The sequence below is a fragment of the Falco naumanni genome, chromosome 5, assembly GCF_017639655.2.
Source record: "Falco naumanni isolate bFalNau1 chromosome 5, bFalNau1.pat, whole genome shotgun sequence".
Lineage (NCBI taxonomy): Eukaryota > Metazoa > Chordata > Aves > Falconiformes > Falconidae > Falco > Falco naumanni.
Genome location: NC_054058.1, coordinates 91,126,038 through 91,151,775, shown reverse-complemented (window position 1 = coordinate 91,151,775; position 25,738 = coordinate 91,126,038). Strand labels below are relative to the sequence as shown.

At 43.7% G+C, this 25,738-nt stretch overlaps 1 protein-coding gene across 6 annotated transcripts in view; it reads right to left on the bottom strand.

Moving 5' to 3' along the window:
* CELSR1 (cadherin EGF LAG seven-pass G-type receptor 1) overlaps nt 1-25,738 on the bottom strand; it is a 176,779-nt gene that overhangs the window by 25,991 nt on the left and 125,050 nt on the right. For 4 of the 6 annotated variants that reach the window (XM_040594252.1, XM_040594248.1, XM_040594250.1 and 1 more), the window contains exons 9-24: nt 22,029-22,195; nt 21,451-21,636; nt 21,006-21,119; nt 20,502-20,676; nt 19,622-19,763; nt 18,235-18,355; nt 16,813-16,996; nt 15,892-15,993; nt 14,892-14,986; nt 14,378-14,587; nt 11,476-11,659; nt 9,075-9,218; nt 7,694-7,895; nt 7,198-7,365; nt 2,771-2,897; nt 2,177-2,377 (exon numbers count right to left, since the gene is read on the bottom strand). In XM_040594252.1, coding sequence (XP_040450186.1) covers nt 2,177-2,377; nt 2,771-2,897; nt 7,198-7,365; nt 7,694-7,895; nt 9,075-9,218; nt 11,476-11,659; nt 14,378-14,587; nt 14,892-14,986; nt 15,892-15,993; nt 16,813-16,996; nt 18,235-18,355; nt 19,622-19,763; nt 20,502-20,676; nt 21,006-21,119; nt 21,451-21,636; nt 22,029-22,195 — 2,522 coding nt within the window. The remainder of the gene's footprint in view (nt 1-2,176; nt 2,378-2,770; nt 2,898-7,197; nt 7,366-7,693; nt 7,896-9,074; nt 9,219-11,475; nt 11,660-14,377; nt 14,588-14,891; nt 14,987-15,891; nt 15,994-16,812; nt 16,997-18,234; nt 18,356-19,621; nt 19,764-20,501; nt 20,677-21,005; nt 21,120-21,450; nt 21,637-22,028; nt 22,196-25,738) is intronic. The other 2 variants (XM_040594253.1, XM_040594251.1) reach the window with 1 other exon arrangement.

Below are 25,738 nucleotides of genomic sequence, written 5' to 3'. Positions count from 1 at the left end.
TAACTTCTCAAATTGACTGGGTATGGTGTAAGGAGTGGCTTTCTGCTGTATGAAATATATTCTGTTACTTAAAGATCTGTGTAAGTGGGTTAAAGGTTTGGGGTGTTTTACCGAGTCCTGGTAACTACAGGACACGATCACACCATAAGCCCCAAAGCATGACAATGAGAAGGAGCAAAAGAGAACAAACTCATCAAGTACAACCATTAGTATTTGCGGTATTGCTGTAATGAATTGTTTTACTACTCATAAACTTTTGCTCGGTGCTTCATGATATTATGAAAGGAATCTGGAAATAAGGAGCCGTCATTTATTACATAATTTTTGGTAAGATTCTGCAGGGATGTGGGCTTGGCCCCTTGTTCCTCAGTATTCATGTCAGAGAACTGAAAGAGTATAAACTCTTTGCTAGTGAAATGCCGTGAAAAATGAGTGGTGTGCTCAAGAAAGCATGGGAACGGTCAAGTTACACAGTGCTGTGGATCAATTGGCAAGATGAGTTAATTTGAGCAAAGTTGTTTAAATATGCAAACTTGTATATTATAGAACAAAGACAACATGGGTCACACAAGACACGAGACCATATCCCAGAGGGAGGTCACTGCAGAAGATCTCACCATAGCAGCAGATAAGGGACTGGAGTTCCTGGTGCATGGGAATGTAGGAATGTGGGACTGGAAATGACACTGCCAGCTGGAAAGCTTTGTCCAGTTTAGCATTCACAATTTTTCAAAAGGTAAAGTGGGGGAAGAAAGCCCAGAAAAAAAGGCAACAGAGTAACCTGAATCTTAGAAATTGAAGAATTTAAGCAGCTTAATTTTATTTAGTTTTCAAAAAGAATTACTGTTGAACAGAGGCTTCCTGGGAAGACAGTTTTTACGAGAGGGCTCTCAAGTTTACTAGGAAAAGGCCTTGACAGCACTCAGTTACTGGAAGCTAAAATTATTTAAGGTCAACGCATGTTATAGTTCAAATTGATACAAGAATCCAGGGTGACACTTTAGGCTATACAGCAAGTGAGGCCGTGTGGTTAGGCACCAAGGTGTCATTACCATAACAGTGATGATACTCGCTGAATGTAGGCATATTCTCCAATTTCTGCTGCTTGGACAATGTGGAATCAGCATGGTTATTTCTTTTTTGTGGTGTGCGTTTTCATGTCAAGATTGTACTTCCCTCTCAAAATTTAGATTGAAACACGTACAGTAATGAATTTCTAGAAGATAAATTTTCTTCAGGGTGTTCAGGTAATCCCTACACCAAAGTTCTGAATATTCTTCGTATCTGTTAAGGACATACTTTTTATTGCATGTCATCCCCATCTGTCTACTGCCTGTTCGGTACATGCAACTGTGAAGCTTGGCAGTGCTGGAACCCTTGCCTGCTTGCGTCCTACCTGTCTGCACGGCAACCATGACTTTTGAGATGCGTGCTACTAAGAATCAGCAGCAATACTACATAAAATGCTACACAGTTAAGATAGCAATGATGTCCTAGAACATACACACTTCATGTGTGGCATGTATCTCATACTCAGACCATTCATACCTTGCAGTTCTTCACATGCACAATGCTGGAGATACCTGCACTAAGCTTTGGCAACAGATATGATGGGCTGAAGCCAACAATCACTGTGGCTGGAAAGCACAAAGCAAAGCAACAGGTTTCCTACTGATTCTTGGATGTAGCAAGCTGTCCCATGCCTGGCAAGTGGCTCCTCCAGAATGGCCATGATAGGTGTGCAACATGCATATTAGCACCTGCACAGGAACACATAGTTGACAACCTACCAGTCAACACCAGGAGCTGTTTGGGCTTGTGAGGTACCTGCTGGAGGAGAAACTGGAGAGCCTCCTACTGAACAGACAAAGCAAGACAGAAAACATACTGATGGAAAGGAAGGAAGAAATCAGTATTCAGGGTTCAGTTCCTGGGATAAGCCTTCAACAGGGCTGCTGTTATATATTCTCTGAAAATAAGATATAGTCTTAACTCCTGGCACTGCAATTAATCACGTAAAACACATAAGAATATATTAAAAGTCTGATGTTTTTCAAATGACTGTTGAGGCCAAGCAGAATTAAAAAAGAATAGATGGGAACAGGTAAAATTTGCAATACGAACCCCCTGGTTTAAAACTTGACAACTCTAGCAACAAGCACAGAGTAACTCTTACCGGGTTTTCAGTCTGGTTGATGCCAATAAGAAAGACGAGCTCAGAAAAGAAAAGGGCAGCCACCAGGTTTTTGTGGATACTGTGCAGGTTGGAACGTAGTGTACGGATGAGGACCAGCAGTATGAAGGTGACCAGCAAAGCTACCAGCGAGATGGATACGGTTGTGTAAGTGACGATCTTCAGAGGAAGCACCTCCCCATTCTGTAGAAAGACAGATTGACAGAACCTCTGTGAGTTTCTCCTTCGTTTTCCTCCAATCAAATTTACTACTCAGAATGTCGATGTTTTCACTACTACTGAGCCAACATACGGATTTGCTTTAGGACCAACAGCAGCGGATGATGTCGCCTCTTAAGTCACTCAACATGCTGAGTGTGTACGGGCAGCACCCAGAGAGTGCACCAACCAGGTAAGATACCCCTTCCAGCAGACCCGATGGTGGGTGCTGTCAGGCATGGGGCAACACGTTCCTGACACACGGCAACATGAGATCAATCTCCTGCTGATGCTCCGAGTCATGCTCATAGCTTAAGATCTGAATCAAAGCCCTCGAAAACCAAAGCCCTTGAAAACCATGAGCCTGACATCACACACCTCTCGTTTTGAAATGTCCATCAGGACGGCAAAGCTGGTTATATGGTTGCACTGGCAAGCGATATGGCTCTGGTTTCTGGAAAACAGCTCACATCCTCTGGAGGACCAGGCACCTGTCCCGCCAATCCTGTAGGGGAAAAAAAGGCATTTCTGAGAGCCATCCTCTGATCTCCCTTTGCCTCCTGCTGCTGTTGCTCTCTGGGGCTGCTCTTGCTTCTCAACCACAGAGAGCTGTAAGCACCAAGACAGAAATATTTATAGCTGTCACCTGCATCAACTTAAAAAGCCTTCAGCTGAAGTAATTTCTGATATGACAGCTGGCTTTGCTGGCCAAATTTTGTGGTTTTATAAGAATCTAGTTTTGAGTTTTAAAAAAAAATATAATTAAAACAATTTGCTTTTGGGTCAGTGACCACACAAGCAATATGGGGAAGCGACTGCACAGACCAAACTTGTCATAACAAAGGTAAAAAATACCAAAAACACAGAGAAAGAGATATGTTTTTGAGTCATGTCTATTTTCCTAGATCTAGGCACTGCTAGCAGAGCTCTTACGTGGAATATAATATGCAATAATATGATTTCATTATATTGTTCCACTGAAAAGTGAACCCAGTAAAAAATACATCATATCAGCAGATTTCTTGTATTAACATTGGGGAGCAATTGGTCCCTTAGAAATTCTTCTCTGTGCAGCCTTGGTTAACTCCAGTGACTTCAGAAATTATTTTGTAACAATATTAATTACTCTATTCTGAAGTTAATGAGTAATAAAAACAGTCTTGTAGTTACTGAAAGAGTTTTTAATTAGATATGACAGGACGTGTTTTTCACTCAGCAATAAAATATTTGTTAAACAGTTTTAGTATCACTTTCTCTTAAAAAATAATCTCTTTAAAAACTCTTTCATTACATGCAGTTTAAGAGCTACTTTTCAACTGTGGCTCTAGGAAGATGTAACAGACAACAATTGCCATTGAACATGCCAGCAAATAGCTAACAGATGAATCACTTCAGAGCTAATGAGTTATTTAAGCCCACACAATGTTAAAAAATCTATGAAAAAGGACTTGCCATTCCCTTATAATTGGCAGAATCCTCTTTACATACAAGCAAATACACCACTTTAAATGCAGGCAAATGGAGTTTATTATTGCAAACATAACAGATTTCTGTTGCATCTTTGATCCTTTCAATGATATAATCTCCTGAAGCTTTTGATTAGGAGGCAAACATTTCCTAGGTTAGTTTGCTCTTTTATTTCCAGCACAGGATATTGCCTTTTAATGGATTCTTCCAGAGGTTTACTAGAGCTTTTTGGTTATTAGGAAACAAATGACAGCTATTCCTCTTACCCCAGGCAGACAATATCCTCCTCTCACTACGTACCTGGTTTGATGGTTGAAAATTGCATTATATATATTATAGCTACAATATTGTGAAATCATAACATGCAGAGCACGTAGCTACCTCTCAACACATTTTCTTTTGTTTTATCCACACTCTTGAAATTAATCTCCAACAGGACTTCTATTTCCACAGCACATTAAACGCAACAAAATACTTATGAGCATAAACAGTTCTTAAGATTTTTCAAATTTTCAAGAAAAATGTCTGTATCCTTAATTTTACTAAATACAAAAGACCCAAATGAGCCATCTGTAGCAGAAGATCAGGTTTGAGACCATCTAAGGAACCTGAAGGTGCACAAGTCCATGGGACCTGATGAGATGCATTCGTGGGTCCTGAGGGAACCTGTGGATGAAGTGGATAAGCCACTATCCATCATATCTGAGAAGTCATGGCAGGCCAGTGAAGTTCCCATAGACTGGAAAAGGGGAAATATAGCCCCCATATTTAAAAAGGGAAATAAGGAAGGCCTGAAGAACTGCAGTCCGGTCAGTCTCACCTGTGTGCCTGGCAAGACCATAGAGCACATCCTCCTGGAAAATATGCTAAGGCACATGGAAAATAAGGAGGTGATTGGTGACAGCCAATATGGCTTCGCTAAGTGTAGAGGAATGAAGCTGGGTTAATTATCATTGATAATATCCAGCTGTGGGCTGGCTTCAGGGGCGGCGGGTTGGCCGATGTAGACAAGGTGCAGCTGTGGCTGGTTTGTTAAGTGGTTGAGAGTCAGTGAAGAGAGAGCAGCTGAGGAAAAAGCAGAGAGAGAAAGAAGCAAGAGAAGAGAAAGTGTGAGTGTGCCCTGGGTGAGGTGAGGAGAAGGCAGCAGAGGGACTGGTGTGAAGCGTGTGTTGGTATGAGATGGTAAAAGACCTTGTTGCAGCTCGATAGTTTGGAGAGTGCTGCGACAACTAAGGGCAAATTATTCCTGACATCTGGTGGCCTTTATACAATGGGGATATAGCATCAGTGGCTGAGGGAAGAGCAACTCGTGCCATCTACCTGGACTAGTGCAAAGCAATGAAAACTGTGACATGTTTGTCTCTAAATTGGAGAGACATGGATTTGACCACTCAGTGGATAAGGGATTGGCTGGGTGGTCACATTCAAAGAGTTGCAGCCAACGGCTTGATGTCCAAGAGGAGACCAGTGTGAGTGGTTTCCCTCAGGGGTCACTGTTGGGACTGGTGCCGTTTAACATCTTGTCAGCAACATGGACAGTGGGACTGAGTACACCCTCAGCCAGTTTGCCGACGACACCAAGCTGTGTGGTGCGGTTGATATGCTGGAGGGAAGGGATGCCATCCAGGGGAACGCTGACAGGCTTCAGAGGTGGTGGGCCCATGTGAACTTTGTGAAGTTCAACAAGGCCAAGTGCCAGGTCCTCCGTGTGAATTGGGGCAATCCCAAGCACAAATACAGGCTGGGCAGGGAATGGATTGAGAGCAGCCCTGAGGAGAAGGACTTGCGGGTGCTGGTGGATGAGAAGCTAAACATGATGTGGCAATGTGCACTTGCAGCCCAGAAAGCCAGCCATACCCTGGACTGAATCAAAAGAAGCATAACCAGCAGGTCAGAGGAGGTGATTCTCCCCCAGTACTCCACCCTGGTGAGACCCCACCTGGAGGACTGTGTCCAGCTCTGAGGTCCCCAACAGAAGGGGGCCATGGACCTGTTGGAGCAAGTCCAGAGGAGGGCCATAAAGATGATCAGAGGGCTGGAGCACCATTCCTATGGAGAAAGGCTGAGAGAGTTGGGGTTGTTCAGCCTGGAGAAGAGAAGGCTCCGGGGAGGCCTTACAGCAGCCTCCCAGTACCTAAAGGGGGCTACAGGAAAGCTGGAGAGGGGCTTTTTGCAAGGGCATGTAGTGATAAGGCAACGAGTAACAGCTTTAAACTGCAAGAGGGTGGATTTAGATTAGCTATTAGGAAGAAATTCTTCACTATGAGGGTGGTGAGCCCCTGGCACAGGCTGCCCAGAGCAGCTGTGGCTGCCCCATCCCTGGCAGTGTTCCAGGCCAGGCTGGATGGGGCTTGGAGCAACCTGGTCTGGTGGCAGGTGTCCCTGCCCACGGCAGGGGCTTGGAACTAATGATCATTAATGTCCCTTCCAACCCAAAAATTTCTATGATTTCTGAAATATTTCTTTTCTCTCACATCTCCCTCCTAGAGTTAAATATACTCTCTCTGTATGTTCTGCTTATGTATTATGATTGCCTCCGAACAACTGCAAGAGGTCTAAGGTTCCAAAGATGGTATTTCCTCTCCCTCCAATTTTTCATTAAAATAAATGAAAGCAAATCCACAAAAGTTGATGGAATGAAAGGTAAGTTGCTTCTTACCACTGCAACTGTCTTTGGGTTGAATTTTGATTTAAAAACTTGAGATTCAAAAATTCATTATCTTTACTCGTGTAATTTTATCTGCAAAATCTCAGTCCTCCTTTTTACCAACATGAAGACTTGGGTTTGTAAATTTTTTGCACTGCCCCTGGCTAAGACGTCAAGGGTGGGAGGCTGCTTGCCATGTACTCTGTCCATAGTCACTGGGGTGTAACAGGAGAAGATTCAGCCCATGTAAGAACTGAATCATCTCCTGAAGATGTCCCTCTTAAAAAGAGGGCACGGGGCATTGAGAGGCCTTCAGACAAATCAAGAATTCAGGCACTGAAGTTAGGCTGCCTGTCCAGATACACATCTGTGGGCAAAAAGCATGAGCAAATACAAGAAAATTGTAAGATTTATTATTGCTGGGTGAAAACGAACCCTGCAGAAAGACATGATGACACCGTGTTTGTTAGAAACCACATGGCTAATCCTTTGTTTGATGAGTTATGACGATTATTTTAATTTTCCTCAGGCTGGTGGGAAGTGACTACATGGCTCTCTTCCACCAGAAATCAGTTGCCATTTGAATAAACCGAGCAAAAAGTGTTTTCCCCCAGAATTATCTTCCTGGGCAGAGCCTCTCTGCTACTGAGACAGTTACCGTGCACAGCTCTAAAGCAAGCAGGAGACTTACGTGATGGAGTGGTTCCAGAAGACACAGACAGGCTTCGTTCTCTCCTCTGTTTCCAACATGGCATACTCCACTATGATGGGCTTTTCCACCAGGTTGGGAGGAAGCTCCCTGTCACTGTGAATGGCTGTGCTTACTACAGGTGTGTTAATAATAGGGCGATTTGGCAATCTGCAGAAGGAGAAAAATTGCACAGTGATCCAAATGCTAAAATGCAAAGCACTGATTTGGTAGGTCCTGCAAATAGAAGGTTTCCAGTCGCTCCCACTCAGAAAGCAGAGCAGATGCACCATAAGCCTTCCACACAGCTGTGTTTCCAGAAGCTGCTAGCACTGCTGACATGGTTACTCTCCCATGGTGTCCCAGAGAGACAGTACCGTAGTGACAACTGCAGCACAGATGACATTTGGTCAGTATAAAAGCAGCTTTGTCTCCCCCGCACACTCAGAGCAAGTGGAAGAAGGGATCTGTGCAATTCACAAACAAGTTTGAAACTTACCTCAAGCTCCTTCGGTCAGGATCGTAGTTTTCAGGCAGGAGGTGTCCCAGGGATCGGTATATAATGACCATGGCAACAGTATGATGTGTTGAATCATCTGGGTGTCGCTTCTTTCTCTTTGCAAAAGCACTCTCAGGGCTTAGTGCATCACTGCTCACCTTAGAGGATAATTTTTGGTTTGAAGGCTTCATTGTAGGCACTGCTACGGAATTAACAGAAATGTTAAATCCTTTCACACAGCTTTGGAACTACCATTTAAACTGGTAGTTTTGCTTTGCAAAGACAGAGAGATGCTACTGTTGTTATAACTCTAGGCTGACAGCACTGAGCATGCTCCTAATGTGATATTTGATATTTTTAATAACATTTTAGCACATTCCATAGTTGTATAGCTGATAATCAAATAATCATTGAACCATGAATGGCCATGTAGTCTAGCTAGAAAATAAGCCATTGCTAGGTTAGAAGATCTGTAAAGTTATAAATAATCTGTGCATGATTTAAGGAGAACACTAAAACAATATGCATGGTATTAAATTGCATGTAACTTTATATATGGCAAAACTATTGTTATGCATATACCGATTGGTCATAGGGGACTTCTCCCTGCTAATTCTGTTATATAATGAGCTTTCAATTTTGGCACTATCTCTTAAAATTCACATTCCTTTTTTTCTTACAGAAAAGACACAAGTCATATAAGCAGATGCCCTGTTTCTGAGGAAAAAAGTCATGAAGTTGTATTAGCTTATTGTTATTTTCACAAGTATTACTATTTCCCCATTCAGAGGATATTCAGCCATGGTACGTGTATAATTATTGCACTTTGAGTTATCCCCTCTCTCCTCATTTGTCCAAGGTAACTTGTGATTCCTCTCAGCGGTCTCAAGGTACTTCAGAGACACTGGGAAGCAGGTACTTCCCCCCGCGTTCTCCCGCATCACCCATCTACCTGCGCAGCTCAAGACCTTTCCTGTGCTGTCTAGTGTTTGTGTTTCTCCATCTCTCACACTGCCTTCTTCCATCTCTGCAGAGACTGGGGGAAGATGGCTGTGGGGCTGCAGGCTCTGGGTGGCTGTCCCACCCCATCCTGGTGGGAACAGAGGCAGAGCATTTCTCCCGCTTTGACAGGGCTGTTTAAGGGGCTGCAAGTGAGACCTGACAGACAGGTACAGCCAGTTAAGCAGCCCCCCATGCTCCCATTGTTGCCGGCAGGCAAATGCCTCAGAAGTATGCACAGCTGCTCCATCCCTAAATAATGTTCGCTTGTGTAGATGGTCACCCCACTCTCACTCTAGCACCATTCTGCTCCACAAGGATCAATCATGCTTCTTGGGAGCTAGTCAAAATTGCCCTCGTAATGGCAACAGAAGGGTTTTACCTTTCCTGTCTGAAGGTCTGAACAAAGTATCAGGGAAGACAACAGATGACTCCAGATCTTTTGGATAATCTTCTTTAATCTCATGAAATCGTGGTATTCTAGCTCCCGTGAAATTAGACTTGTCAAAGATGTCAACAGCAATAACTGGGGGGAAAAAAAAATTTCCCACAAAATTAACTTCAATGCTTTCAAACGTGATATTGCAACACAATGAAACATGATCGAAAGGTTAAAATATCTGCACAATGCAGAGGAGAAATTTAAACTTGAAAACACAAAGTCAAATCTAATTTCTCTCAGTTAATACCTTAAATGGCAGCTAAAAGCTTACGTGTCATCATTATTGTACATTTATCAAATTATAAATTTATTTTGCAGTGGAAAGGAATTCACAAGACAATATCTCATACTAGGAAAACACTACTGCAAACACTGGAAATACAGAAGTGGCATGTTTCAATTGCAGACTTGCTTCTTGTAGGGAAGGCTAAATCTTGCTGCTTCACAAACATACTTCTACATCTGTTAAATTGCAAAGTCAGCTAAGTAGAGAAAATAACCTGGATTTTACCCTGGACTACTCCTCAGTCCTCCAGTTCTCCTTCCTCTACATTAGCAATTCCTCTCTGGCTCACCTCATCAGCTCTGCCTGTTGTACAACTGCCAAAATATTTAAAAGGAGCTGAGCTGGCTTGAGCTTTCCCGTTTAAGAGAAGTCATTGAGTGCCAATTTACATAGTCTAATAAAAGTGAAAAGCTGGAAGTCCTGGGGGTAATGCTACAGTTAAAGCTGTGATCCACTGCAAGTTTCTATATGAAGAAAAATCCACGCTAAGATCTGCAAATTCCTATTTCTTTCCTAGTCTCTAAATAACTCCCAGATGAACCATTAGAAAAGTCCATTAACACCATGTTCACCTGGAAAAACTGTTCAAAAGAAAACAGACCCCTTTCAGGTCAGAGCTGCCTCCTCCCTCCCAAGCTCAAGCCTTTATACTCAGGAAGAGCTGGTCAAAAAAAATCATGATTTACAACCTGCAAGAAATTCTGGGTTTTGTTTTCATCTCGGTTCAGTGGGGTTAAAATGCCGAGTGTGAAGATAAAAATATTTTAATTCTGATAGTCTTGAATCAAAAGGAAATATTTCAGTTTTGGTTTATTAAACAGAAATCAAGGTGTTTCAGTTTGGCTTAGTTAACCATTGTCTGTCCCCTCCCAGAGTTGATGCGGGATGTTATAAAATTTGTAGCTTGACTGTCTCACGCCTTTGCTTTTTATGCCCCTGTGAATGTGGACGTGAAGCACTCTCGGGACGAGGTTTGTATACAAACGTAAATTCACTCCTTATACCCACGGGTGCAGTTGAGAAAATAAGACAAGCTTTTGGGCACGTAAGCCCTCCTTCACGTCTGAAATAAAAGCAGCAGCTTGAAAAGCTAAATACAAGTTCAGGCTGATAATAATTTAGACCACCTCTGAAGGCAGCAATACTGCTTGGGAGGGACCTCTGATGGTCACCCAACTCAGTCGCACCTCCTGCTCAGAGCAGGGCTATCACCAGCACCCGATCAGCTCAGCCTGCTGGTACCTGGGGAGAAAGTGAAATAGAGAGGGCAGGGGAGAAAACGGGGAAGAAGGCTGACCAGGTTGTGGTTGTTGCCCTTCACTTGCACGTGTACTACAGGGACATCTGTGACGTACATCACGGTCCTGCAAGTGCGGAGGCTGCTATTTGCTTGTCAGAGGAGGCCTTTACTGTGACAGACGGGGAAAGTGTCTTGGTACATCTGATGTTTCCCTCTCGTTTTAGACCCATTCTGGATATGTTGGACCCTAAGGATTTTGCTCTGATGATGGGGTTTGCAAGGCTGGGAGGTTGTTTGAAGGCTTGGATGGGTGATTCTGAGAAAATAGCTCTCAGCACAAGAATTTTTAGAGATGATTTTCTGCATAGGTTCCAGGCTACAAAGCCATGTGCAAGTCAGAAGTGGACGATCAACAGTAGGGTATTTTTTATACTGCAGTAACTCTTCAGGTGGTGGTGGTGTAATTCTTTCAAAAACATGATCTGCTATGTAGGTAGGCTCAAAAGGCATTATCTTTACTTACAAACTTTGTCCTTCCTGCCAGCTGTACGTTGCTGTGGCTGCAACAAAATGCCACACCGAGCAGTGGCACAGCTCAGAGGGAAAACAGATCAGACACCTCCCAGGAGGCCACCATGGCAACTGAGAGATACGGATCAAGGCTCAACTGACTTGAAATGAAGGCACCGATTAGATTAGAAAATCCAAGTATGTTGTTTCTCAGTGGGCACTACTAAAACAAATACCTAGCACCCCTGTTCAGCACATTTTGAAAGCACTAATACAAAATGGCAGTTTTCAACACAGATACTCACTCATGTTAGTGGCAACAATGACAAAGGGTCTCATGTAGGTTTTTTTCATGTTCTGGGCCACATTGTTGAAATATTCCTCATAGTGCCTGAGCAGGTGAGCGGTGCCACCCTCTGTTCGCTGAATTTGCTCCCAGTGCTCCTTGTTGCTGGGGTCCAGTAGAGCACTACCCACTTTGATAATATTCTGAGAAACAAAGTACAAGCCCAAATTATGAAGCAAACAAAGCGTTGGGTTTCAAGTGAGGTATAGTGAAAATGATTGGCATTACTGCCTCAGGTGAGTGTATAATGAAATATTTTAATGCAGGCATGTTCTACTGCAGCCGTATGAAAATATGCGCACCAGTTACTCACCCTGAGGTTTTTTGTTACATAAAGCAAATCCCTCCAAACTTTTTATGAGCAAAGTAAGCCAAAATTGGAGTCTGTAAGAGAACTGCCTACTTTCTTTCCCCTTTATGACAGGAAACCTAGCAAGAAAATGCAGAAGGAAAACCTAATCATGTTTTCTTTGTCTTGGAGAGATGAGAGACAAGAAAAGCAGAGCCCTTGGTATGTACACTGAAGAACTCCTCCAGAGAAATCAAAGTAATGTGATATGTTAAAAATCAAAAGAAAGCCATAGATAGTAATACCACTTTCTCTTTTACCTTGATTTTATTTTTTACTTCGTTGATTCCTGGATAACTAGGGCAACTTACACGGTGAAAAATGACAAGACTGAATATTAACTTGCACATACAAACTTGAAAATACGTAAGAAAACTTAAATCATGTTGTTCTCCCCGCATTTTTATGTTGCTTACAAATGCTGTTAAAAAGGAAGTTCTAGCTCTCGACCTGCCCCTTCTGCCCCATCTTACAAGAATATGCAAAGGGACCCTCAGGGTGAGTCGAAGACGACCCCAACAGAGAGTGTTCAATGGCTTAAATGGGAACAGTGCTATGAAGTTTTTAATCTTGGTGTACATATGAACTGACTACATTGTTGTGTCAAAACCTAATTCCTAACCAAGGTAAAATCTGCATTAATGATGATTGGAATTAATCACCTCAAGCTCTAAAATAGCCAAGGTAAATACTTAGGCTTCATTTAGAAGCACATGTGGAAGATGCTATATTCTCTAAGTATTATCTGAGGCTGCAAGTGTGTATCTGAGATAAGAGGCTGCCAGCATGACTACCTTTATATTGGGTGAGAAGCAAGCACTACATGGTTCCCCAGGAATGCAGGACACATGCTGTACTTGGTACCAGACCTCCTCAGTGTTGGTGAATGTTATTTATGTTTTTTTTATTATCTGTTTTTCAGGCTCTACCTGAGACTATAAAAAGAAAAATACTTCCTTCTTCCCTTGTGCTCCCTCACCCCCGGATGTTACCTCCTCTTTTCTCATAAGCTTTACTGATAAGTTTTCAAAGTCCTGACCTATTCAAAAACATTTAGGGAGTTCTAAAAAAAAAATCGTCTGTATGAGTTTCAGTGCCAAGTGCAGAGAATAATAAATGAAAGCAGAGGTTTCCAAACCATTTTTTCCTTATTGTTCTTGTTTCTACTTAAAAAAAAACATGCTAAAAATGAAGTTCCTTCTCAAGATCTTAATGGGGAAATTCATTCACTCCACAGCCTGCAGGAGTTTGAAGTTTCAAGTGAGACACAGTTTGTCAGCAGTCTCTCCTTAGGAAAGGAAAAACTGAATGTCTTAAAATCTGGTCTATTTAAAATGTTAAATGTTTCAAAAGTTCTCTGCTGCTTTCTGTTGACTGAAAAGCACAAGACACTTAGGAATTTTCTCATCCAAATTTCCTCCTGCTCCCACCTCCCCAGGTACATCCTCTCTTGGTGGAGCTTGGCCTTGCACAGGGTCTTCAGGTTTACCCCAAAGTCTGCCTGACCTGGCTGGTCCTCTTGGAGTACTGTGAGCAGTGAACTGGGTGTAGCACACCTTCAAAGGGAGCCAGACCACCTTTGGCCAGCACAGAGGCCAGTCTTGGCCCAAGGAGGGTCGGTCCAGCATCCCTAATGCTGGTGCCTGAGCCCTGGGCTCTGCTAGCAGAGGTACAGAAGGATGTTTTAGCTTAGACTCTGTGCTGTGTCATGGTCTGGATCTTGGATATAGTATTGGCAAGCATGGACAGCGGTACCCTGCAGCGCACATGGCAATGAGGAGAACTCTATGAGCTCATGGCTCATTCAACCTTTATATTTTCAGACACAGAAAACTCTCAACTTTCTCCACATCTCACATTCTTCCACCACAACACATTTCCCACAGACAAGGAGGGTGCTACAGTTCGTTCTCTAGACCCGGTCAGGTTTTTGGTAATAACTAGATCTTTCATGGATGCTCTGACTAGCAGAAGCCCTCTGGCACACATTTTCTTATGTGCCTGCATCACTTATATCAACATGGTATGGAATGGCTTTCAATGCACCAACTCTTTAATAAAGATGACTCAAGTGTCTCCAAACTGAATTATAAGAAACCTTCAGTCAGTAACTGGCTCAAGAGTTAGTTCACTGCACATTTAAATGAAAATGATCACATTAGGCAGGTTTTCCAACAAAACCGAGTATGGTACACAAAGCTGTTTTATCTGGGAAAAACACATCAGCTTGGTTGGTTTTTTCATTTGGGGAATTTTGCTTTTGGCTGTTCTTATGATGGTATTTATAACAGCACTTTCTGTGATATTTGTATTACACACACTTATGTGTGCATACACACATGCGTAACCAATTTCCATTCTAAATTGAGAAGACTGACTCATTAGTGAAACAGATAAAGGAATTACATGATATTTGGTCCACCATGGTCAAAGAAAAATTTAATTATCCATTCCCATAAAACTTTTAAGGGGAACTGTAAAGGCTCAGCATAGTATATAGTATCTCTCTTACCTCATTGAATTCCACATCCCTTGTAGCTGCCAAATCAAACCCTTGCTGCTGACTCTCATATTGAAGGACCCGGATCATCATCTGGTAAGCTGTCCTCACATCATTGCCATACAAGCTGTGTGTGTATTTGGTGGCATTCTGCAGCGCTCTCACAATCCGTATGGTTTTGTCTCCATCCAACTTGGTCTCATTGTGGTGCAACTTCTCATTCTGAGTCAGAGACAAGGAGGAAGAAAAAACCCGATGATATATCTTTATTTTTTTCATTCTACTTAGAAAGACAACCATCATTTAGGGATTTCTGGCACAAAGGAGTTTTTCAATCAAAATGGTGTTTGTCTTGAGAAAGAACAGGACAACTCGATGGAAAATGTAACAGAGCCAGAAATGCACAAGGGTCCTGATGGGAAATGAGGAGGTTCGAGGACTCAGTCAAAAAATGGAGTGCAGGGATATCAAACTGAACTGATGATAATTTACAAAATAAAGGCAAACTCGAGAAAACAGAGCTTACCATGATTTTTAGATCCACAAAAGTGCTGGTGGTGCAGTTGAAAAGCTCAGGAGGCAGCCAGCCCTTCTCAATGTTGCAATGGCGAACTGCATTTCCTGAAGGAAACAAAGTGTTAATGGTAAATAATGTTCTGAATTACGCTGGGCAAATCTTCATAGATTTCAAATATCCTAGACTTTCAGATTGCCTACATTTTCAAGTTTCTTAGAGCTACGCACATATTTCACTTTCCAAACTGCGGATCCCTGTCTGAGAAATGTTGAAGACTACTAATCTTCGTGAATCATTTTCCTCAGGCATTAGAGTAGCCTCACAGCAGAGTTGCTAGGCCAGAAATGAGACGGACGTTTCATTTCCCATAGAACAGCCTTTGAAAAAGACTCTGTGAACTGTTTTCAAAAATCTGATAAATGTTTTCAGGGACATGCATGAAAGCAGGTTATCATTTGCTTGCTGAACAAAACAATACATTTTTCAGCCATCTGACTTACGGGTTAGAGAAAAGGTGTTGGGTAAAAAACACGAGTTCTGTTGTAATGCTTAGCTTTATTAGCCTGCAACACTAGTAAAACAATCATCATGTTAATGATCTTCCTCATTTTATCTTTGCTCAGAGGAGCTGTACCGCTAAAGAACAAGTACAAGTCATTAGAAACTAAGTGTTACATGTACAAGAAATGCCTGATTAAACAGAAAACAGAAAACTGGGCTGTGCTTTTTTGACAATACAGATACAGAATTTCTGTTCTTTATATGTGTTTATCTGGTGCACTTTTGTATTTATTTATTGCTACTCCTCCAAATATATTTTAACAGTTCTTTAGTTTCACCTAGCTAAACTGTTCTGCTGCGATATGCATGAGCTATACTGTAATCTCTAGACCCGAAGAATTAATGCAATTCCCTATGTACACAATCTTTTGCTCTTCCCCCCCCCCCCCCCCCCCCCCCAAAGCAGGCAGGTAGATAAAGTAGTTAATGTTTTACCCAGGAAACTTACCCACTGATCCCTTAGGGCATGGCACAGCGGCTGGCTGGCCAAACTTGGTCTGTGGCCACCAAATACCAGCCTCGAAAGCTTTGGGACAGCCATTATAAATTACTGAAAGCAGAAAAAGAAATTATGCAATTTTTACGACAAGATAAAAATCACAACAAGGAGATATTGCAACCTGCTTAAAGGACTTTCCTGTAATTCCCAAGCCCTGTCAGGATACCTGTCCTCTGCAGTGCATTCCAAGCTGTAACCCATCAGCTGCTCCTTATCCAGCAGTGTGGGCAGACAGGTACAGGCAGAGGAAAGCTCATGATGATTATGGGGCTCCGGGTTTTGGCTCTGCTTATCTCCGCCTGCTCCTTTATTGTGGTAAAACATTTCTCCTTCATTTCACCCACACACTGTGGTGAGGTGGCTGCTGCAGCAGCTTTGCGCTGATCACAGAAGGAAGGCGGGTGGGTAGGAGGAAAGGCAGGATGGGCAAGACGAGGCCGAGGGCACTGGGTACAAGGCACAGCCTCTGTGGGCAGAAGTTGTGGGGGATCTCGCCAACCTCTTCAGCACAGCAATACTATGCCGCACTGGCACCTGAACTCAGGTTTCAAGCAAAATTTGGATTATTGTTCTGCTGTCCCCCCTCCAAGCTTGCTAATCTCCATTTGATGACAATTAAGGAAATATCAGCCTTCTTTCTTCTTCCCTGGCCCCCTCGCGTCACACTAGCACAGACTTAGGAGGAGGGGTGCATATTTAGGCTGATCCAGCTCCCATTGCTCCTGCTAGAGCCACCCCACTGGGCTGACATGTGCCCCAGGATGCAGCTGCATGCCCACTGCTGTGCAGCCCCCATCTGCCCACTGCTATCAGCTCTGATCCTGCAACTACAGCCCGGCTGATCAGCAGCACTTGCTGGACAGGAGGTACCTTCACAGCCCTTCGTGGTAACTTCAGCAAACGGGTTGTCGCAGCGGTTGCACTGCCGCCCTATGACGCCAGGTTTGCAAGGACACTGTCCTGTCTCCATGTCACAGGCGCGTGTGTGGGAGCCGGATGGGAAGCAGTCACAGGGGTAGCAGGTGTCACTGCTCTGGGGCCTGTAGTAATTTGCCTGGAAAAACAAAACCGATGAGACACGAGGTACTTGATTTATATTCCAAGTTGCTTGCGTTTCTGAAATGATGCTCTAGCAGCACGTGCATCATAAAAGGGCTAATTTTGCAAAGCACGGGATAATAATGATACTAACAGAAAATGTAATAGCTATGGGAAGTGTGCTGTGTTAGCCCAGGCAACGCAGAGAGGCAGAGCTGAGTGCTGGGGGACGGCTGGGCTGCCCTGTGCCACACAGACCTGAGGTTTGGCCCACCATTTACAGTGGGAGCAGAGGGCCCATCTTACTCCTCAAGTACTTGCTGTCAGTGCCCAGCAAACGCATTCTTGGAGGATTTGCAGTTTCTCTGCTTTGCATTTCCACTCTTGTATGGCGTGAACAAGCCAGTAAGGAAACTTCTTGCACCATCCATTTGTGTTTCACGTACAGGGTGGAGAGGAACCAATGATCATGTATTCAAATCGCATCTGTAAATGCTTTTGATCTGAGGCGTTACATGATTACACAAGAGCATGGTGCTGGCACCCCACTGACTCGATTTAATGCAACAGTTGCTGTGTGTCCTGCTGGGATTTCGGAAAGGAGCACAGGGCCAGATTCACTGCTGCCGGTCTGCACAGGCCCAGCTCCTCTGATGTCATTCAAGCCTGTTGTAAAACCTACTGTGAGAAGTTCTTTGTAAAACCTTCAGGAGGGAGGTGCCTCCCCTCCCATGTCCCCTGTCTGTCCCTGCCTGTCCACAGCAAATTCTTAAACTCAGCAGAGCCGGCACTGAGGAAAAAGCACTTAGCCTCTCATATTATTTATCTCTCTCCAGCTGCTAGGCCTTTTGCTGGCCTTTGCACAGGGGAGAGCTTCACCCAGCTGGCCCGAACTGTTTCATGGCTATTACTCACTCGTGATGCACAAAACACCACTGGTACTCCTCTGCACCCTGGTCTGATCTCCCCTGATAAACCAGGCTGCACTTCAGAGAGATCAGGGCCAGGCTTTTATCCTCTAGTTTTGCTTTCCAAAGAAAAATAAGATAAGAGCTGCACAGTATGATTTTGTCAAGGGTGGTGCCAGCAAAACGTTTCAGGTAAAGATTACACTGTGCATATATATATATATGAATGATACAAAGCACAACTCTGTGTACTTTGTCTCAGATACTCACTTGTAGTAGTTATCAGTGGTATAGGTACTTTCTCAACTAAAGAAATTTTGACTTAAGAATGGTTTCTTTTGCTTACCTTGCAGTGGCATTCTCCATTGGTCTTATTGCAATCAGAATCAAACCCTTTACTAGTCTCACAATTACAAGGGCCACAGATGGGATTTCCCCACCAGCCTCTAGGGCAAGGCAGGTCGATCCTATAAAAGAAAATAAAATTAAAAGAAAGTATTTTAAAGCTTCCCCTTAAAAAGCGGGATGAAAGAGCTTTGGGCCAAATCTGCACTCAACTCCATAAGCTTATAGAGTGTAACGTATCTTACTGCAGCAGCCAGCAATCAATATGTATATAAATACATATATACATACTGTAATAAAAGAAAATAAAGAATATCAGTGCTATAAAACCCTAGAGGGAATTCTTCCCTAAATGTTTTCAAGACCAGCTCCTCTTTATAAGGAGTATACATCTGTACAAGCAAATAAAGTGCTTTTTCCTCTGGGAGAGGACGATGGGGCCCACACCGCCTAGTAGAAACAGTCGTGCCCCCACCAGCCCCTCATTTTAGGAAAGTTTGCTGTCTGTTCTAAAGACCACGCCAAATTTTGTTTATGGTAACTGCCAGGTTTGTACCTCTATGCTTTATAACACAAAAAACCACAATGCTGCACTTGACATGATGTCAGCAGATAATGACAAGGGCCAATGTCTCTGTGTTGCCAATCCAGAGGAATGAAAGATGAATCTGGCAACAGCACAGCCAACATTTGCAGGCCCACACAACAAAAGGTGGAGGAAGAAGCTTGCAGTTTTCAAAGGGAAGGAAACATCACATGAGCTATTCCTAAATGGGCAGACAAATGCACTTCATTTGCACATCATGAATGGCCCATATTACAGTAAATCAAAGCGCCGTCTCTGGGGTAAGACTGATTGCTGAATGCTTATCTGAGGCCAGGCAGCCAGTGACGAGGGAATCGGCACGTTTCTCCTATCCAGCAATGGGACATAGGCCTCCCAGACTGTCCAGAAGAGATGGCTTTTTGCCAGCCCAGGGTCTGGACCCAAACTGCAAAGCCATTTGATCTGGCTACAGGCCACCTAACTGGGGGCACTGTTGTGTGTATGGGCTGGGGCCGCTGAAGGAGAGACACAGAGCAAACTCAGGCCAAGCCCACTGCAAGGTACAGGTCAGCTGCAGTGCAGTGTAACACACACAACTGGTTGAGTCCCTGAACTGCTATTGAAGAAAAGCGGCCCCTGAGTATATGGAAGTTTGCCTGGTCTCTGGAAAGAGAGCTCAGGAGTGCCAAAGGGCAGGGAGCCTGCAAATACCATCCACTATGAACACTCAAATCATAACAGGAAAGCTAACTGAAGCAGAAAAGGGAGTGGGAGGACTGCTGCCTTAGGAGAAGAGCTACCTGGAAGGACCAAGAAGCCAAGAACAGAAAAATTCTCTTACTTGCTCTCGCAGTACTGTCCATAGTAGCTTTGTCCACATTCACAGGTGTAGCCATGGGATGAGCTAGGTTTGTGCACGCATGTGGAGACATGCTCACATGGGTTCAAGTTACATACATCAACACAGTCTCTTCCAAAGTACCCTGGGGAGACAAGGTCGTAAAATTACAGCAACCATTGTAATTTATGATTTTCATGTCTCCAAAAGACCATCTATTTTAAGCTTATACACTAATAACACATCTTCAATAACCAGTAGATCCCCCCTGAGATACTGTCAGAAATAAGGTTCTCTTTTTCCCTCTCAGCAAAAAAGATTGTGGGCTGTTCTTTTCAACAGTCTGTTAACATGCTTGGGGCACCCTTGTGCCTTTAGTTCCCAGTTTTATATTCAGGGCACGTGTTAACAAATAGTTTTGTATTCTCTCCCTGCATGTATGGGAGGTGACTGTGCTGGGTGCTGACAGCATGTGCTGGCTACATGCACCAAAACAGAGAAAACATTCTAAGTATCTCAATTAGGATGCAGGGTGTGAGACTGAAATTCAACAGCAGAAAAGGCTGGGAAAGAAGAAGAAAAAAAGAAAAAGAGAACAGACAAAAAAAGAAAAGGGGAGGTGGCTGGAAAACCCTTTTGGACCAGAGACTGTCTTTCTGTTTGGTTGACATGTTGCCTAAAACAAATGATCCTTAGTCCACAATTGCAGTTTCAAGGGTGCTACAGTAAGACTGAGAGACAATACTGATAGGAAAAGGAAGAATCAGAAGATGAGCACTTTGCAAGCAGGCTGCTGCCGCTGCCGCCACTGCTGCTCTTCTGATGAGAACATAAAGATGTGATCCAGCTCCTGGATGAGTGGATGGGACGATCACTGAGTTACCTGGGTCACAGACACAGGAATAGCTGTCCCAGTCGTCACTGCAGTAGCTGTGCTGGGGACATGGGTTGGAATCACAGGGGTTATCCACTTCGCAACCCTCCTTCACATTGATCTTGATAGCCTGCTTCATGTTGAGTGTAGCTGTATTTGTAGATGTCTCTCCCATTCTTACTCCCTGTTGACAAAAGAAAATTATTTTTAAATTAGAGTTTTCATTCAGAATACAGCACTATGTGTTTCACTACTTCTGTTAATCCATGAGTCTGCATTTTAAGGAAACGTCACCTGATGAGCCAAATCAGATTATTTTTTTTTAAATGTTGCTCCCCTGTGAGACCAGATTTGTACTTGGGAAAGTGGGCTGACTTCAATATTTTGATTCTTAAGATATTTTGACGGAGGTAATGGAAATATCTGGGGATAGATGAAAAAGAAACCCCCACATTTTCACATGTGTATTTTCTTAAAAGTTCAAAGTTTGCTGCTAAACTTTTCATTTCATACCTGCATACAGCCATAAAATCCCTGCTGAACAGAGACTTGGTCTCCAGAGACACCTCCCACAATGATGCTTTTCATTTTCAGTCCAGGCAGTTGATTTCCAATCTGCACAGTGCTCTGTTGAGGAAAAGTCAGTAAGAAGCACTGTCATCCTCTGTGACACAGATAGCCTATTTTCTGTAGTGATGGAGTCAAGCAGTAGCTGACAGTAGATTACAGAAAAAAAATATCAAAGCAGTGAGGAGCTAGACATCTGAATGTAACATTTTTACAGACTTGTTCATAAGAAATCTCATTATTTGGCTTAAAAAATTAATATAACTTCATTAGGCACAAATCACCGCAGAACATGGTTCACAGCTTAAGTATTAGTCCACAATCTTTTATCCTATTTTCTCCTAAAAACATTTCTGTAGTGCCTAACGGCAAAGTTGTGAAGCTGCCTTACCTGGTACATCCCATAGTCCAAGGACATGACAGCGAGGTACTTGATGTCTTTACCATCTTTAGCACTCTTCAGTTCTATTAATAAATGATGCCATTCCCCATCACTGACTCGTGACTGGCTCATCTTCAAACTAGCAACCTGGCTCAGGCCACTGTACACCTCAAATTGCACATAGTTGTTCAGTATCTGTTGAAAAAAATAATTTCTATTTTTTGCTACACATTTGTATTTGATGTGGAAGGGGGCAGACGGCAAGACAATAATGTTGCAATAACTCCTTGCATAACTTTGGACATTCAGACACTAGCTTATCCTACCGACAAAAACCCCCAAAACAATCAAGAGACACATTTTTTGCATCTATATTAATGCACACTACCTGTTTAAAAAAATAATCTTAAACCAATGAATCTGAATTTTACAATCATCTATATCTTTCTAAAAGGTTGAAGAAATCATTTGTATTTACTGATGTGCATTTAGCTAGGTGGATGAAGCTACGTAGTTCACGTGGCCGTATCCACTGATAGGGCAGAATTTCTCAATTCTTTTCTCACCAAAAGCAGTCACATTTTCACCTGAATGTTGATCTTGGATGCAGTCCCAGCATTGGCTTGCATTAACATGCCATTGACTTTCCGGGTTCTGAACATCAGCCCAATGTACCATGGCACAGAGATGGTAATGTCAAGGTCACTCCAAATGATAATGCTTTCACCACTGAAACGCTGAGGAGAAGGCATTCCTGTAAATCAAAAGACAGGACAGAAACAGTTGATACCCTTCAGGCCAAAGGTTAAGAGGAGAAATGACACTATGTTGCAGTGATGGCACAAGGTAGCTAGTCCCTCTTCCACTGAGCTATTTTTATATCTACATATATCTACTATGGAGTAAGAGCCAGTCTAGTGGAGCTACTATGAAGCAGCTGATAATACCGTAAATTCACAACCTACCCTTGTTGCGGGGTAGGCACTTTGTCTCAGTGTCTGCACTCAAAGGCAGAACCTCCACACTGCTACGGCGTTACACATATGAAGGATCACAGAATCACAAAATGGTCAGGGTTGGAAGGGACATCTGGAGATCATCTAGTGCAATATCCTGCTAAAGCAGGTTCTCCTACAGCAGGTTGCACAGAATTGCATCCAGGTGAGTTTTGCATGTCTCCAGAGAATGAGTCTCCACAGCCTCTCTGGGAAGCCTGTTCCAGTCCTCTGTCACCCTCACAGTAAAGAAGATGTTCCTAGAAAGGTAAGCTCAGGATCTCTGCTGATACGGTTTTGCTGATGAGTGGGTGGACAGAACAGGAAGTATGAGGGCAAGAGTTGCTGCAGATGTTTTCAACATATCCTTGATTACCTGCTTCTAATTAACAGATTAAACACACAGGAAAAGGCTGGGAGGCAACAGGAAATTATTTAATTATAAATACTGCAGGGCCAGACTATTCAGCTGTCTCAGCTACACAGCCTTTTCACAGGGAGAAAACTTGTGTGGAATTGCTTAAATCACCTGCCTTAAATATCTTGAGGTGACAGCTGAAGAGCTGCCCTCCTATCTAACCTTGCACAAACACAGCTCCTACAGGGAGATACTGATGACAGCCTCAATGGAAAGCAATTTGCTGATGGAAAACAGAGGAATAGCCACCCTTTGGACTTTTAAAGTAGTTGCCTCAAGTAACAGAAGCTACAGTGCTACGGATTAGTTGATCCCACCGTTTAGAAGCACAGATTAAGCTGTGGGAGCTCTGTGCTATTTTGCAGCACCTCACACGGCACCTCTACCATGCATGGCACCTTGTAGTGGGATCTGCAAGCAGTCCCTGCCTGATGTCCTCATTCACAGGCATGTTGGTGAAGTTCACGGCAACTTTTGCAAGTGGAAGCAGGCCTTAGAGACTGGGTACAACTACCACAGCCTGGCACCCAGCCTTGTATCTTGTCGTGCTCACGAACCCACGTGCATGTTCAGTTGAGATGACAGGGCTTAACAGTCTCCTTCCCCTTCTGCTCCACGCTACCATATCTGCTGACTCTTCTGGATTTTCTTGTAGTAGGAGCGATCATGTATATACAAATGCATGTGTGTTACTGTCAAATGACAAGTCCTTAGAAAAAGGTAGAGAGATGACATCATAGCAGAAGATGGAGCCAGGTTGATGTGAAGTTGCATTTTTTTGAGGTTTGGGTTTTTTCCTCAAATTCTGATCTGTCTGCCTTGCTGGTGTCTATAAAGGGAAAGGCTGTGGTGGGGGGAGGGCAGGGGTTGGAGGAAAGTGCAAGCCTTTCAGCTGCCTGTTTGTGAGAAATAAGATGTCAGTGACTAGTGGACTACCACTAGTGAAGCCAGAGGTGTAACTTGACTTACCCTTCTCTAAGGTGTGGCTACCCAACCACTCCACCCCAGGGTAAGTGCAGGCAGACCCACAGGGCAACGCTTCTCCCTCCTGCTCCAGACTGTGATCTCCCCTTTGCAGTCATACTCAGTCCTCCACGAATGCTAGTGGGGGCATATGGTGGAACAACTGAAGCTTATCCTGCTCTCGAAACCCAGACAGCAATTTAAAATGCTTAGCCACCAGACATAAACGTCCCCAGCCCAGTGCTCAAGCTCTGGCTGTCTGGGCCAGGGCACGATTCATCAGCCTGCACTGCACCACATCAATGTAAAAGTAACCAGGACATTGGTGCTGAGCAGGATCATTTCCTCCTGCTGCTCCAGCTGTGCAAAAGTCAGGCCTTTCCTTCCTCCTCTACCCTGCTGACTATCACCATGACTTCAGCTTCCAACATTTTGTTAGTGGTTTTCTAGACTGTTGCTGAGATTTTTAAGTCTGCCTGCCTCTGGAGAGCAGAGTCAGGATGCAAAATTTGTGGGCTTCCCACCTGCTGGAGGCTGGGAATGCTATTTGCAAGCATTTCAGCTCTGCTCCTGGGAGAACTGGACTGGCATGGCAATTACCCAGCTTTTTCCTTTTCTCACCAGTGGTGACTTTCTGTGCTTGCAAATACCATTCCCTTCCCACACCTCCTCCCAGCTCCCCTCCCTTCCCTAGGGCCAGGGTGCACCTTCCCCTGCTAGTATAATAGAAATCCCCATCCATCAGCCCCCTCTGACCTCCCTCCTCCCCCCAGCCCTTCCCCATGCCGGGGACCAGGAGTCTCCATGGAAGGGCTGGTGGCCACATTCAATGTACCCAGATGGGACCTGACCACCCCTGCCACCACAGAGGTGAGCACACATGCTTCCAATCACAGCAGCTCCCTGTGATTGGTGATGCAGTGATGCAAACTAATTGTCTTCTCAGGGTTTGTCACTTTGAAGTGCTGTCTGCGTATCTACATGCGGTTTTAAGAGACTCATACATTTAAAAGGCCATCAGAAAGACATGAGGGGTATTCACTGTGGAGGCAGAAGGCCTGGGGAAACACGCGGCCAACACTGGGATGTCATCTGCAGTTTGGCTGTAGGACATGGGACAGCTTATGTCCTACGAGGATGGTGAAGGCAAAACACTCCATCCTCACTAGTGCAGACTAGTTTCCAGAGTTTCTGAAGAGTGGGCAATTAGAAAAGCTGGATTTTTAACCTGTCAGAGTCTTTGCCTTCTGTGAGCCTGAAGCAGATCCAGCACTGCCAAAGGGATTCAAGAAATGCATCGGCCAATCACCCCTACAAAATAATGCAAATATTCTCACCAAGACCTTTTAAAATATAGCTGCCTAATAACAGCTCATGCTGTCAGGATCATACCTGTGCATGCAAATGAGCAACCTGAAAACCAGGAATATTGTACATCACTGATTCCTCCTGACTTTAACTTCAGGCACCTGAAATCTTTGGTCACATTTCAGAAAAATTCATTTCTTTCTTGGCTTGCAATTTTTCCTTAGGGACACTCTGCCCCACAAATACCATCAAAGCAGCGAACAGCCTGCTACACTCGAACTGTAAAAAACCTCCACATATCGAGGCATCAGCGGGAACACAGGGTTACTGGATGACAAAGGGGACGTGCAGGAGTGTACAGCACTGGAGGCAGAGGAGACCACTGGGGCTAGGGGGAGACTGATGCTCTGATTGTCTTCATCTGTATTAACTGAACTTGAAATGGGTTTCCAAGTATGGATACAGGGCAGTTCTGAGGTGCTTTTCTAAATCCCAAACGTCACGTTTTGGTCTTGAGTTTGGGATATAAAAATGATGAATAAAACACACATTTGATTGAATGTTGAAATTCCATCTCAAAACTAAGATAGAGGGAAGGACAGTCTTTGCATGT